Below are 14189 nucleotides of genomic sequence, written 5' to 3'. Positions count from 1 at the left end.
CTTATTTATGGTATAACAGGCCGAGGGGGACGATAAAAAATCATTTTCTAATAATTGTTATGTGAACCAAATACAAAATTTATTGATCAATATCCAGCATAAATCTACTGGTAATGAACATCAGGCTGCTTGGCAACGTAGTCCATGTTTATTGAAAAAGGCTGTACGGTATTTACGACAATTTTCATGAGATAATCTTGCCCTTTAGTCTAATTAAAACATGTTGATATCTCCTGGGGCGCTTGCAATCCAGTTGTTTTAACCATCAAAAGCCGGACTGTGGTTTACGCCACCATTAGTAGAACATCAAAGAAGAGAGCGTGTAGACCAGAAGAGGAGACTCGAAGCAACGTCTATAGTCTGTACAGCTTCCCAGTGGAACAAACAAAAGCATTAATAATAACCATACGTTCACAGAATCAGCTGCAGACGTTGTCAATTTTTTCGTAAATTAGACGTTTAAACGTATGTTCCCGTGTAGTCACCCATCTCTGCGATCAAGCTTTTTTCCCCAACCAAAGCCGGTTGTTTTATTTTTTATTTTCCTTCGTCCGAGGCGCCCTTTTCTGCAGTTCCTTATTGCCCACTGCATTTGCAGTCTACGTGCGTGTATGGCCTGCTTTTGACTCCTAGAATAATACAGGCTTTGGTTCCCTTTGTGAGTGCGGTGACTCCGAAACCCCTAAAATCGTAAATACTTAACACAGCTGCGGACGTAATGTTTATTTATTTATTTAAAACCCGGATCTGATCAGGCTTTTTAAACAGCTGAGTTACCCACTGGCTTACTTCCATTATTTACTTTTGGTGTTCTTTATTTGTCATGGCTTATCGGTCTTGCGTTTTGAGCTGTTCATGCAAAGTTTCTTGAGAAGCTAGACTTCAGGGTTACCAGAGTACCGCAAAGATTTAAGATGTAACACATGCAGTTACTAGGGCAAACGCAGGCTGTGCTAGCACGCACATCTGGCAACCTTGTCTTAAGCTTTAGTACCTTGAGGAAGTCGAAACCCTTCTCCGCAATCTCAGCTAGATTTGTTCTGCGCCGCAAAAAGACGCACCAGAGTAAACCAACGTGGGAGAAGAAATACTGCCCTCCGACGCAGAAAGTTTCTTTACGGACTCGCAGACGGTTTCCTTCTTCCTTGTGTTTACTTATTAGACGGGAATGCGATGGCTACTCAGAACAACCAGGATTATTTCAGATCCGCTAGTAATGAATCGTCCTCATACATGATGGTTCCTACGAACAATCGGAGAGATGCGCCGTCCAAGCTGTGGATTGCAATGGTCGTTATTATTGTGGTGGTGCTGCAAATAGCCTCCACCACAGGAGTTTTTCTCTACTTGAACATGTCGATTTCTCAGGTAAGATGACAGTATATTGATGCGTTTATGAAAAAAAAAAAATACAACTCAGAGTTATTTAACCATAATACAAGTAATATAAGATCCAAACAGACTCGTTTTTATGCAGTTTTTAAATTATGCTTGATTCAGTTTTTTTCTTGGATTGTATAATTGTATAAATGAAATATCATGTTATCTCAATTTAATCACATGACAACAGCAACTTGACCTGATAAATAAATGTAAGCTACATTCAAAATATTCCCAACATAAGAACATATATTACTAAAGTGTTATTCTCAATGTATATGTTAGGCTGCTTGTCTGGATGATATATTTTCCATGTCACATATTAAGAAATTCTTTTCTACCAGAATTCAGTAAGGTTTGCTTTCATTTCTTTTGTTATAATCAGACCTGATGCCCAGATAAATAGAAGATTCATTTCTTTTGGCGGGTTTCCCTACGGTCTCTGCAACTGTTTCTGGGCAATATTACTGCGTTTGAGAAACTGACAGATCGACTGGAGAAAACAAGGCTACCGAAGTCAACCTAGATCGACTCTTTGTATAACAAAAATATAGGCGATGATCTTCTGATAGTGCTTTTTATATCTCCGCCCTTTTCAATACGTTGCATATTAATATAAGATAATCGATTTTGCTGTCAGATATTGATTTTCAGGCTAGCCTGCGTTCCTTATTGTGACGAAGTTTAATATATATATGCTAGCTGTGTTTATTAAACTGCCTTGTGGAAAACAAGTTGTAGCCTAGCTGGTACACCTAAGTGTATTTGTGCTTTTAATGTCGATCTAGGTTGACATTAGAATTGTCGACATCCAGACTGGTAACCAATTTGAAGCTGAGAAATCGAAATACACTTTTAAAAGTTTCAGCTTGAGAAAGTATTAGGATCCTGCCCAGAAATGCCGAAAACATCACTCTACTGTTTCCTGCTATTTTATATAAGAATAATAAGTAGGTGTTAGTGCACATAAGTACTTGTGGTTTTTTATTTATACATTTTTGTATAATAACATCCACGCGTTTAATTAAATAGTATGGGGAAAATTACCATCCGTTATCCTTTTTGGCACGTGAACCGATGATCTGGTGGAAAAATTGGTGAAAAATCTTTAAATTAATCCCACATTATATTCTTCAAAGAATGGAGAGGAAGATGCCATTGGATTTACACCTTGTCCCTTTCTCTAGGTAATGTTTATATAACGATTTAGGTTTGCTCGAGGTAAAACTGATATTTTGACTACATTATAAAATAAGTAATTCAGAAAGAAACAAAGATAGCTACAAAGCGAGGATTTTGTGTCATAAAGACAATCCACTAATTAAGCTTTATTTAACATACGTATTACATTTGTATTAACATTGTAACTAATAAATCATGATAATCACCATGCATTAAGCAGTAGTTATTGCCCCTTCAAAATATTTGGAGTAACCGGTAATTGTTTTTCATTGAATAACCAATGTAAAATTTAGAAATTAGATTTTAAAATAACTGTCACTTATGTAGTTTACCGTAAAGAAAAACACACACTTCTTCAAAACTATTTGTCGTAGTCTATCGTGACAGGACTTGAAATAATTTAGAAGTCCGTCTAAATACGTTAAACCGGCGAACCAGCATTCAGCAATTTCAGCCCAGGATCAGTACAGGCAGTCTGCTAGCACGCACTGCCGGCCCACCGCAGGGCATTCTGGGAGAAAGAGCATTGTTTAATTGTCTCCTTGGCGATGGCATCTACCCTTGCCCGGCACTTCAGTCCATGCACTTGTCGTATAAATAATGGACGGCAGCTTGTGGGATACTGTTCATGCCGCCATAAGCTTGGAGTGTGTAGACCTCCCAAGTTGGACCCATAGTCCAAAAATCACAAGTCTCTTTATTTACCATTTAGTTCACTGGAGATCCCGATAGTAGCCAAACTGTTTTTTCTTTATTTTTTTAAACACGTCTTCATTGTACAGGGATACAGTTCAGAAGAAAACTGGAGAGGAGGGATATCCAGTGCTTCCATTAAAACTGAGGAGACACAGAGAAGGCTCTATGTCTGGCTGATGCTCAGTGGGACAGACACTGTCAAGTGACCAGGCAGATTTAGTCTGTCGGATCATTCCCTTGTCCTGGTCTTACGTGATGTGGAAACCTCATTTGCTGCTAAAAATAACAGATAGTTGATTATGTGTCTTTGGTAAGCTACTGGGTTTCTTCACAGCAAGTCATTGTGCTTTTATTTTCTTGGAAAACACCTGCCACAAGAAAATGTTAAGGAGGAATCAACGAATTAAACAGGATGTCCTGAGGGCAGAAAACTGACCCAATAAATAGGCCAGATTCAGAAAAGCAACAGACCGTGGAGAGCTGAGTGGGTTAGCTGGATACAGGGTTGGTAGGGGGGTGATCCGCCCTCAGCCATGGCGGATCAGGCTAATGGACTCCAGGTCCCAGCTCTATAAACATCCTTTAGCTTAGCATAAATATCCAGCACATCACTGTGGCATGAACTGGTGTTGGCCAATGACAGACCCCATCTGGTCTCTCAGTCAGAGTGGCAACCAATGGCAGAACTGACCTGCGACTGTATCAAAAAGGTTCAGCCAGTGACAGATTTTGCTTGTGGATACAACAGCCAATGACGGACCATGTAGTAACATCTAATTCCTCCAGGTAGCACTGTGAGGTGGGGTAGCGGGGTGAGCTGGGGTGAGCTAACATCACCGCCGGAAGACCATCTGACGCATGCCTCCTGCACTCTGCATGCTTCCTGCTGGTTCAGAGTTCTGGAAGGAAAGGACGCCTTTGGCTGTCTGGAAATTACTATATTGGGTGATGAGTAAGAACCCAAAGCAGGAAAACACAAGTTCTCACACAAAGCAACTCTAAACAAGCATTTACAAGCAAGCTGACCTAAATCCATTGTAAACGAAAGCAGCGAATGAACGCATCCCAGCTGTCAGTTCACTCAAGGTGCCCGTGACCTCGCTCTGTCGTTAATACGAGTCCGGCGGCGTGGCCGTAATTGCTACAAGCTTCAGCGGCACCAGTGGATTAAGCAGTTTGGAAGTGGCTTCAGTGAGTCATACGAGTGCCGTGCGGGGTCCAGGAAGGAACCCCAGCCTGCCAGGCCGACCACATCTCTTCACGAAGGCCGTGCGAGGGCCAGCACACAGCTCCGTTTGCACAAACCCTGTGAGAACAATTTATGGGCTCGTCGGGGAAATAAAGCTATTCAGCTCTGCATGAGAGCAGGGGCCTCCATTATGCAGTCTGCAGTGCATGGCCCCTCCTTCCTCCCTCGCCTGCTGGGCGAGTTAATCTTCACCTGTGCACATAGGTGTGCTTTGAACCTGACACTGAACCCTGTGTTTTCATTCCGTTCTGCCTCTCTAGCTTCCAGGAATCCAAACTACAGCCACAGAGCATGGGGTTGCAAATGCCCTCATCACATTCACCCACATGTTGTTAGGGCTGGATCTCCTCGTCCTCTCTCACTCTCTTGCTTCTGTTCTTTCTTTCTTTATCCCGCTTTCCTTTCCTCTGCCTTTCTATTCCAACCTCAACGTCCCTCAGAAAATAACCTAGGGACATTTTATGAACTTTCTTGCGCGTGTCTCTGGGCTTTCAGAGAGCAGGACAGCTTTGCCAACGCTCCTGATGTTTCTGCGTGTCCAGATCCGTCCACACAAATCTTCACCCTGGTGATAAAGGACTGTGATTTTGTTTTAGGAGAACTGACAACGCTGAGGAGTCAAACAAAGATGAATGTTCATGGGTAGAGTGGGCGGGGCAACGGGGTGGTGTGGGGTAGTCTGGCGTGGGGTAAAGTTTCTTTTGTTATAATTTGCTGCCGTTACTTTAATTCTATAATACGTGCCTTTAATCAATAATGCCTTTGTGCTCAAGCAGCAAAAAAAAGCACAAACACTGCTTGGCTGAGGGCGTAACTAAATCAAGTCTGGCAAACACACCAGCCTTGATAGCTCAGACTAGACAGAACGCTGGAGGATACAGATGATGCGTGGAAGCCTGAAAACGTACTTGGAGCTGGAAGTGAAATCTTCACCATCTTAAAAAAAAAAATAAGGGAAGAGGAAAAGAGAGAATCAGATTAAATATCTTCCGGATTCTTTTGTAATTAGTTTTTTTGGGTTTTCAGTGATTTCTGCTTATTCTATTAGTCTTATAACCTTGGTATAGCAAAGGAGGCATTTTTAAATCCATATATGTTTCTTAGCCCCCCCCCCCATACCCCCTCCCTCCCCCCATGACCCTCACCAGGATAAGTGGTTCGAAGATGGATGGAGGCACAGATGGATAAGCTGTTTGTTATTTTTTTGTCTTGTATTGAATGACCGTTTTATATAGTCCTTCTAGTCACAACAGCCAGTTTGCCGTCAGTTATGTTTATTGCAGAGGGCTGGTGGTTAATTTTGCCATAGAAACCCTCTGGAAATATGCAAGACTGTGGAAATCCAATAGCCACAAAATTAGAGTATGTATAAATCTGGTGATACATCTATCCATCTTCTAACTGCTTATACGGCAAAGGGTGGCGGGCAGCCTGGAGGGCACAGGGCAGGGGGCACCCTGGGCGGGATGCCAGCCTAGTGCAAGGCACACACACGCGCACACACGCGCGCACACACACGTACACACACACACACTAAGGGAAATTTTAGAGGCGCCAGATTTTTCAAGCCAGATGTTTTTGAACTGTTGGTGGAAAGCAGTGTAGCAGGACTAAATCCGTACAACATAAGAAAAGCGGTATAAAATCCTCACATGTTCGCTACTCATTTGGAGATATATGTGTGAGAAAATCCATCCATCCATCTATCTTCTAAGCACTTATGCTGGGCAGGGCCGCTGGGCCCTGGAGCCTAACCCAGGCAGCACAGGGCATAAAGCCAGTAAATACTGTGGATGAGATGCACAACAAAGTAACAGTTGTGTTTTTACCATTTAATTCAATGGAATATTAATCATATAAATATATTATAGCTGTCCTCCGAAATATGCTCCACCCTGGTCTGAAACCTGTCTGGCAGCTCGAGTTCCTTTACGACGGCAAGACTCCTGGGACCGACAAAGTATGTCTTAGCCCTACGTCCTGCCCAGAAATATAGCAGAATCAAGGTGTAATAAATGCCACACCATATATGGAGGCTGCTTCTATCTGGCTGTCACGTTTATGGAGAAATGGGGGGGGGTCTGTCCCTAAAAACCATGCAAAGACATACACACTCCCATGCGCGCGCACAGAGAAACTGCAGCCCCCAGCCCCCCCCCCCACACGTGCATAATTTACTACTTTGAAAGTCAGTTTTGGGTGAGGAAGCATGTTCCTCCATTGCTAGGGTCATGCACACAGTCACTTGAACGCACAAGGACACACATACACACACATACACACAGACACACACACACGCACGCACACACATACACATACATACACACACGCACGCACACACACACATACACACACACACATACACAGACACACACACACACACACACGCACGCACACACACACACGCGGGCTCTGCCCTGGAGCCCTTTCCTCCAGCTGACTCCCAGGGCGACTCGTCTTACAGAGGGGCCCCCGGCCCCCGTCAGCATGTGGCACGTCACCCCTGACAGCCACGCCAATGCCAGCGATCGCTCCCCTCCATCCTGGAAAGGCATTAACTGCTGGCAGAGCAGTTGGACTTGTGAGCGCGGCCCAGTCGGGGAGGATCGCTGCCCTGCTCACGGCCCGCCTCCGCCCTCTGATTGACAGGTGAAGAGCCAGGGCATGGAGGAGGAGCTGCGCTGCCTGGGTCTGCTCAACGCGCTGGACAGGGACCACGATGTGCCCCTGGATCTGGCCCCACTGCTGGGGGAACCCTGCGTCAGGCTGGCCGAGGGCATCCGGGCCTATATCTCCAAGGTGGGTCCACACTGCATGCTGTGCCCCCCCCCGCCCCCCCCCCCCCATAAAAGCGTCATGTTTAGTAAATTCGGGCTGATTTACGACTTTCCCGATGCAGGCCCTCATGTCGTAGTAGTCACTGATTAATGTCAGATATACCCGAAGGTTGCCACCTACCAGAGAGCACACCAGAAATCTTCGTCCAATCGGCACACTTCCCCCGTGTCCCCGCCCACTTTCCCAAAGCCAATCATACCGGAGGCCATCAACTTCCTCTTTTTGTCCATAGGAGCCAGTACATTTCCACCAGTCCTTCCCTTTCTCCAGGAGTCTGTTGACAGGCTTTTGTGGGACTCCGTGGGGGGTGCCAACAGGCGGTCGGGGTGGGGGTAGGTTCAGTTCCCGATATCGGACATTAGTGCCTCAGCAGTGTGGCGCCGGAGGGATAGGCGGCTCGTGGAAACCCAGCACGGAAGGTTTTTCACACGTCTTCAGTGACATCTTCGGCTATATTTGGAGCTGGGGAGGTGAATCAGCATTTTAAAAAGCTATTAAGTTCCCCCTGCTGTCTTCTGATGTTTTTCACCAAGAGCAGTTGTTCCCAGCACACATGCCCCTTAGATTCAACCACCTTCTGCCATCACTGATGTCTCTGGTGAGAGCAGATGTGCTGAGTGGGCATCCAGCGATGCCCAGCGTATGATCCAGCCCCACCTACATCCTCTGCTCCCCCCCCCCCCACTCCAGTCCCAAATCCCTTCCATCAATACCCACCCCTTGCCACCCCCTCCGCCTCCCCAGCCGCAGTCCTGGGCAACATCAGTGGCAAGTCCTCTGGTACTAATTGGCCGAGGCTGCTTTCCATTACCGGGGTGGGGGGTGGTGTGCGTGTGTATGTGTGTGTCTGTGTGTGTGGGGTGGGGGGGGGCTCAGGCCTGCCTTCGCCCCCCCGCTAATCTGAAACACATGCACCTCTTCTGAATAGAGGCAATTACGGAACCCTGGAATGTCCTAGCTGAGCTAGCGAGCGGCCGGGAGACAAACAGTCGTGGACATGGCAGTCTCGTCGCATGGGGAACGGGGCCAGATGGAAGCCATTACAGAGAGACTCCTTACGCTGCTCTTACTGCTGAATATCACCCCCCCAGGTCCCTCAACACAGCTCCCCTACCTTCTCAGAGCAGAAGTAAAGATGGGGTGAGGCTTAGGCTGTTTGCGTGCTGTTCCAGTCCAGGTGTGCGGGGGAGGGGGGGCTGTGTTTTACAGAAGGCCTGTGTTTGCATCAGCATCAGAAGTGCTGCGCTTAGGAACCCTTCCTGATTGGCTGGATAAGCAGCGTGTGGCTTCATGCCCGGAGACCTCCTGTCCCTGGGACACATCACTGGGTCGTGTTCATTGCTGTGCTGGGTCCTGTGTCAGGTCCTGTAGGGGTGGGGTGTGGCTCATCAGGTTAGGGCACTCTCATTATAATCAGAAGGTTGCTGGTTCTAGTCCTAGGATCAGCAGGACTTTTAACCTTAACCTCATTGGTTCAAGTCCTGAGGTTGGCAGGGAGATCTCACTGTTGGGCCCTTGACCCCAAATTGATTCAGGGACTGGCTGACCCTGCTTTTATAAAAAATGTCACTTTGGATTAAAATGTCTGCTGAATGTAATGCTGCAATAGTGCTGGAATTTGTAATGAAGCTGCGGGGGGGGGGGCTAGGGGACCCTGACTGGCCCTCAGGCTGATCTCGGTTTCCCAGAATGGGGCGTGTCCACGTGGGAGTCGTCAGTACGCTCTTTGCACCGCTGTTCTGGCAATGGAAACACATGGCAAAGTCGAGTCACTCGCTGGAGGCGAACTGAAGCCTTAGAGCGATTTCTTGTCAACACACGCAGGGCGAGGCAAAGCAATGATCCACAATCCAAAGCCTTACCCACCTAAACTGTTTGGCAAGGCTTCCCCAGGCCAGCACCGCCCACGACGCGGATCAGAGAGGCTGGCAGGCAGTTCAAACACGTTTAATGACCGAAAGGGCTAATATCAACCTAGTTTACCAACACAAAGGCCTTATATCAAGCCAGTTCAATGAGGAAACAGAATACCAGAAACAGCAGCTAGAGAAAAGATTAACCTCCATAGCTCTGGGTTCTGAACGTCATTAGATTATTGTTGGGGTGAACTTTAACCTTGGTACCAAGGAACAGTGTCATTACTCACACTCACCTGCATCCCTAGGGAAAACATTATTGTGTATCGTTATTTATGTGATAAATGAGTGAGACATTTTGTCTACTGGTTATTCTGACACTCCTTCCCAGACACCTGTGATATGCTTACTGCCTTTAATATAATCTATATGCATTTCCTCCTTTCTTTACAAGCAGCCATTGTCACTGTGTCCCTTAATAGCCGCGTTTGATGTTGCAGGTGACTGAGAGCGTCATCTCCCGGCACACGTTACAAGGTGAGAGTCCACCACCTAGACAAAGTGCTCAGGCCAGACTCCTCCACCGGGGGGGATTCTACGGCGGACTCGCTGTTGCCGTGGGGACGTTTGACAGCGAAGGGCGTGTTTCCCATTACTTAGCTTCTGCCTGCCAAAAGAACAATGTGACTCGAGCTCAAATTTCAACAAAGAAAATGTCAAACATGTTTCTCACTGTTCATTTCACTGTATCTGTTCCTTACTCTGTCTCTCTCCGTCTGTCTCAGTCTCTCTCTTTCTGTTTCTTGTTCTTCCTTCTCTCCACCTTCATCCCTCTTTTTCTGTCCTTGTCTTTCTTTTTCTCCGGCCATCTCTCTTTGTCTCCGTGTTTTCTCTCTCCCCCTTTCTCTCCATTCAACTCTCTCTTTCTCTCTGTTCATCTCTCTCTCTTTCCCTGTCCCCATCTTTCTCTCTAAGACAAAGTCCGGTTCATTGTCTACCAGCTTTGATCGCTTGACCAACCCTGATCATTGTGAGTGCAGATAAGCTCTTTGCTGATAGTCTTGCTATTTCCAGCTCCTGAACAATGTAATAAAAACATTGTTGGCATGCATACACGTGCACACGTGCGTGAGACGTCTGTTGTTTACATGGTTTTTCTGTGTTCACGTCCTATTTTCAGAAGCAAGAAACCTGCCACGCACGTCCTTCAACATGACGGGGTCAAAGTTTGTCACCATAGCAACGCAGAGGCCATCAGCCCACCTGACACTCCGGGACAGCAGTTTGCAGGGTAAAGGACGGTGTTTGTTTGTGTATGCATGCATGTGTCTGTGTTACAAGGAGAAACGGCAAGTTTGTGTGTTCACATGAGGGAGAGGGAAAACGTGCATGTGTGACAAAAAAATGTGTGTTGTGTCTGTGTGTGTGAGATTTACACAGCCACAAGGATTAAGGAGGATAGTGTGTCAGAGGGATGCGGTTTTGGGAGAGAGTTTGGCCACCAAGAAAGGCAGGATTGGCTGTGGTGAGGGAGCGAATCAGATGTGCGGTGCAGTATTGAGCTAATCACCCAACTGGGATGGGACGGCCCAGTAAACAGTCAGGTCCCTTGATCCTCTGGAATAGTTCAGCGAATATTCATGCATTTGCTAATAAAGTTTCATAACCAGAGAAGTGCAACAGGACCCAGATCGACATCTGCTGCTCATCTGTACAGCTCTCCTGGGGTCCTTCAAGTCCGGCTCGGGGGAACCGGAAAGCGGGGTCCAGTCTCAAATCGGTTCCAATCGAGGAATGCGACTGTTTATTTATCTAACCCCCTGCCTGCTTGGTCCTCTTTTTTTTCTTCCTTTTCCTCATCCTACCTCCTTCTGTTTTCATCCTCAGGGTCTTCCCACCAGTTCCAGACCCCCCAAGCGGACCTGCACCAGTCCTGCCGCCACCAGGTTCGCTCCTGGGGGAACCAGAGCTTCGGCTCTCACCTGCACAACATGAGCCTGGTCAACGGGCGGCTCCGCGTGCCCCAGGATGGCCGCTACTACCTGTACTCGCAGGTGTACTTCCGCTACCCGACACCCGGCGAGGGCGACCAGGACGGAGGCAGCCACCAGCTGGTCCAGTGCATCTACAAGAAGACCTCGTACCTGCGGCCCATCCTGCTGCTGAAGGGCGTGGGCACCAAATGCTGGGCACCCGACGCAGAGTACGCGCTGCATTCGGTCCATCAGGGGGGGCTCTTCGAGCTGCGGGCGGGTGACGAGGTTTTTGTCTCTGTCTCCTCCCCCAACATGGTGCACGCTGACGACTCCTCCAGCTACTTCGGTGCCTTTCGCCTCGACCTGTGAGCTTCGGCTTGGGGAGGGGGGGTGGGTTGGGGCTGGAGGGCTGCCATCTGCACTGTTTCCTACAAAGGGATCTGATCGTGTTATTTTTGGGATTTATGTAAACGTGACAGAGATCTTTTGACTAACGAGATTCAGACGTTCTAAAGTCGGCCCACGTGGCAGAAGAGGAGTTGTGAGAAGGCCAAAGCTCTCGCTTGACCAGCGGGCACCGATGCCGCGGGTACCCCCACCCTGGTGCATCTCGGCATGAGAATTCTACGGGCCAGTAAGCCGTCGGCTCGAAAGGCAGCCAGAACTTCCAGCAAGAGCGAGAGACAAGGAATGTGGGAAGCTCCTCTAAGCGGAGAAAGGAGCACCACTAGTCTGTGCCAGCCTTGCTGTGCATGGTGCCTATCCCAGAACACACAGAACCTGTCCCAGAATGTGTGGAACCTATTCCGGAATGCGGGATACCTACCCAAGAACGGGAAACCAGGACAAAGGGATCTGTTCATCGTACACTATGTTCCAAGACTTTGAGCAGTAGGATTCAGCATGGGGGGAGTGGCTGGGGGGGGGATTGGAATTTAGGAGAAACAGTATGCTGGCATTCGGAGTCTGTGGTGGGGGGAGTGAGGTCACATGTAAGCCGATTTCAGTTTTGAGTCGCTTCACTCGAGCTTCGACAAACATGCGCGGACTTCACTGGGAGCTGCACTGCTGGGGATTTTGGCCTGATGTGCACACTGTTTGCTTCCTTTAATAAATGGCACACCGGCAAATATGCACACAGATCTCCAGATTACCCAGAATGCCCTGCAGAGAACAAACATACCTGGAATGTTTTGGGACGGCTCTGATATCGTGGAAACGAAACGAAAACCACACCTGGGATCAGATACAGCAGGCTGTGTGGAGTTCAGAGGAATGCTCGTTAAGAAGATCATACTGCCTGGTACCTTCTCTACATGTCATGGCTGGGGAAGAAGATGTCCCAGTACCTCGCAGAGCTGGGGGACTTCCCAGTCATTCCCCTTCATGTCTGAACAAAATCTGGGTCTGACAAATGGGCACTTCAGAATTGCCAAAACTGGCAGCATGTGTGTATTTGCCACAGGGGGTGGAGGAGGTGAGATTTTGGGTGTGTTTGAAATCGCATACTTGTTTGTTATGTAGTAGGCGAGATATAGTATGCAAACTGAGCAGTATGCCTAAATCCTCAGTATGGATGAGACAGCAGGCGAATGGTACCCGGATGACATACTACATTCTGCTAAATTCTGAAAGGTGCAGGCGAGGGATGCTATGCTATCCCACGTGGCCACTGGAGCTGCAGACAGAGACGCAGAATGTCACTTGCTCAGAAATGTTTGTCATTTATGTTGGAAGAAGTGCCGTTTTTGTACAAATTGAATTGTAGAAAACAATACCCAGTTACGTAAGTTGACTTGAATACGTATTTTTTTCATTGTTTTTAATAGCTTTTAACTTGCAGGGGTCAAGCTATGTCAGATAGTATGCTAGATAACGGCCGCAGTGTGCATACTGTTCTCACCTGTATGTGCAGTGTGTACTGCATTAACAGTCAAGTAGTAGGCTTCTGACAAAATTCTGTACCTCCTGTGTAAGTATGCGATTTCAGACACGGCCTTTGTTTTATGTCAGGCAGAGGGGAGGCAGCACCCCACAACATACTCAGTGACTGGTGGCCCTTTTCTAAATCGAGGGACCAATGTGCAATTTGCGTCAGAAAGGCCTGAATTTCCGGACATATATTTGGGTGTGTGAATGTTGCTAATTTCCTGTAAAAAGTGTAAAAATGCTTTATGGTTTAATGGGCCCTTCCTGCTTTCTGTGTCTGTGGCAGAGTTTTACTGCATTGTTTCTCGGTCATAAAAATTAAATAAGTAATGCCCCTTGTTTCCTGGGATACGCCACCCTCCCCCCACTCACACAATCCCTAGCAGATCAGAAGATAGATTGATGAAGCTAATAATTGAGAAATCTGAGTTTGTCCTTGATAATGTGTTCTCTTCAATTGCCTAAACTACTTAACAGTTTTCTTATCAAAGGCAGTAGTTTCTAGGACATCACTGAGGTATCTCTTCCGTATTTCTGCCTGCAAAACCAGTTCTGTTGTGAAACAACAAGATAAAGTTCTCTCACCAATGAGTTCTCAGCTACGAGACTGTACTTCATCTCAGCACATGTAACAAATGGTTCTGTCAAGACTAGCCCACCTCCGGCATGAAGGTCTGTGTAGGAGTTGGGAGTTTTCATGCCAAGATTCACAGTTTTTTTTGCCGTTTTGGGGAGCGACGTGATAAACAATTTTGTCTAGAAAGGAACCTTGCTCATTCCTTTGCAGAAAGATTTAACGTTAAGACTGAAATGTGGTGAAATACGGGGCAGGGATACACGTCTTAGAAGCAAAGTGAAATAATTAACGGAAAACCACTCTGTAACTTCCTGAGCCAGCTGACTTTTTGTGTACCAGAGCAGTCTGTCACTATCTAGAACACTACATGATGAGATTTAACCTGCAGAATGTACAGTTTGTAAACTGAAACCTTGTTTTCTTGATGTCATTCATGAAAGTGCAATTCTTTTTATATATATATGTTTTCTGTAAATATTTTTTATGTAATAAAATCACTAGTTGTT

General features: G+C 46.9%; 1 protein-coding gene across 1 annotated transcript; it reads left to right on the top strand.

Moving 5' to 3' along the window:
- The first annotated feature begins 855 nt into the window (after positions 1 to 855).
- On the top strand, positions 856 to 14189 carry LOC111836404 (tumor necrosis factor ligand superfamily member 10-like). The gene is made up of 5 exons (XM_023797652.2): positions 856 to 1368; positions 7157 to 7306; positions 9702 to 9738; positions 10382 to 10492; positions 11089 to 14189. The coding sequence occupies exons 1-5, from the start codon at positions 1174 to 1176 to the stop codon at positions 11544 to 11546; spliced, it is 951 nt and encodes a 316-aa protein (XP_023653420.1). The 5' UTR covers positions 856 to 1173; the 3' UTR covers positions 11547 to 14189.

The sequence above is a fragment of the Paramormyrops kingsleyae genome, chromosome 10 (genome assembly GCF_048594095.1).
Source record: "Paramormyrops kingsleyae isolate MSU_618 chromosome 10, PKINGS_0.4, whole genome shotgun sequence".
NCBI lineage: Eukaryota > Metazoa > Chordata > Actinopteri > Osteoglossiformes > Mormyridae > Paramormyrops > Paramormyrops kingsleyae.
The sequence above is the reverse complement of the archived record's forward strand: the minus strand, read 5'-3'. Positions and strand labels throughout refer to the sequence as shown.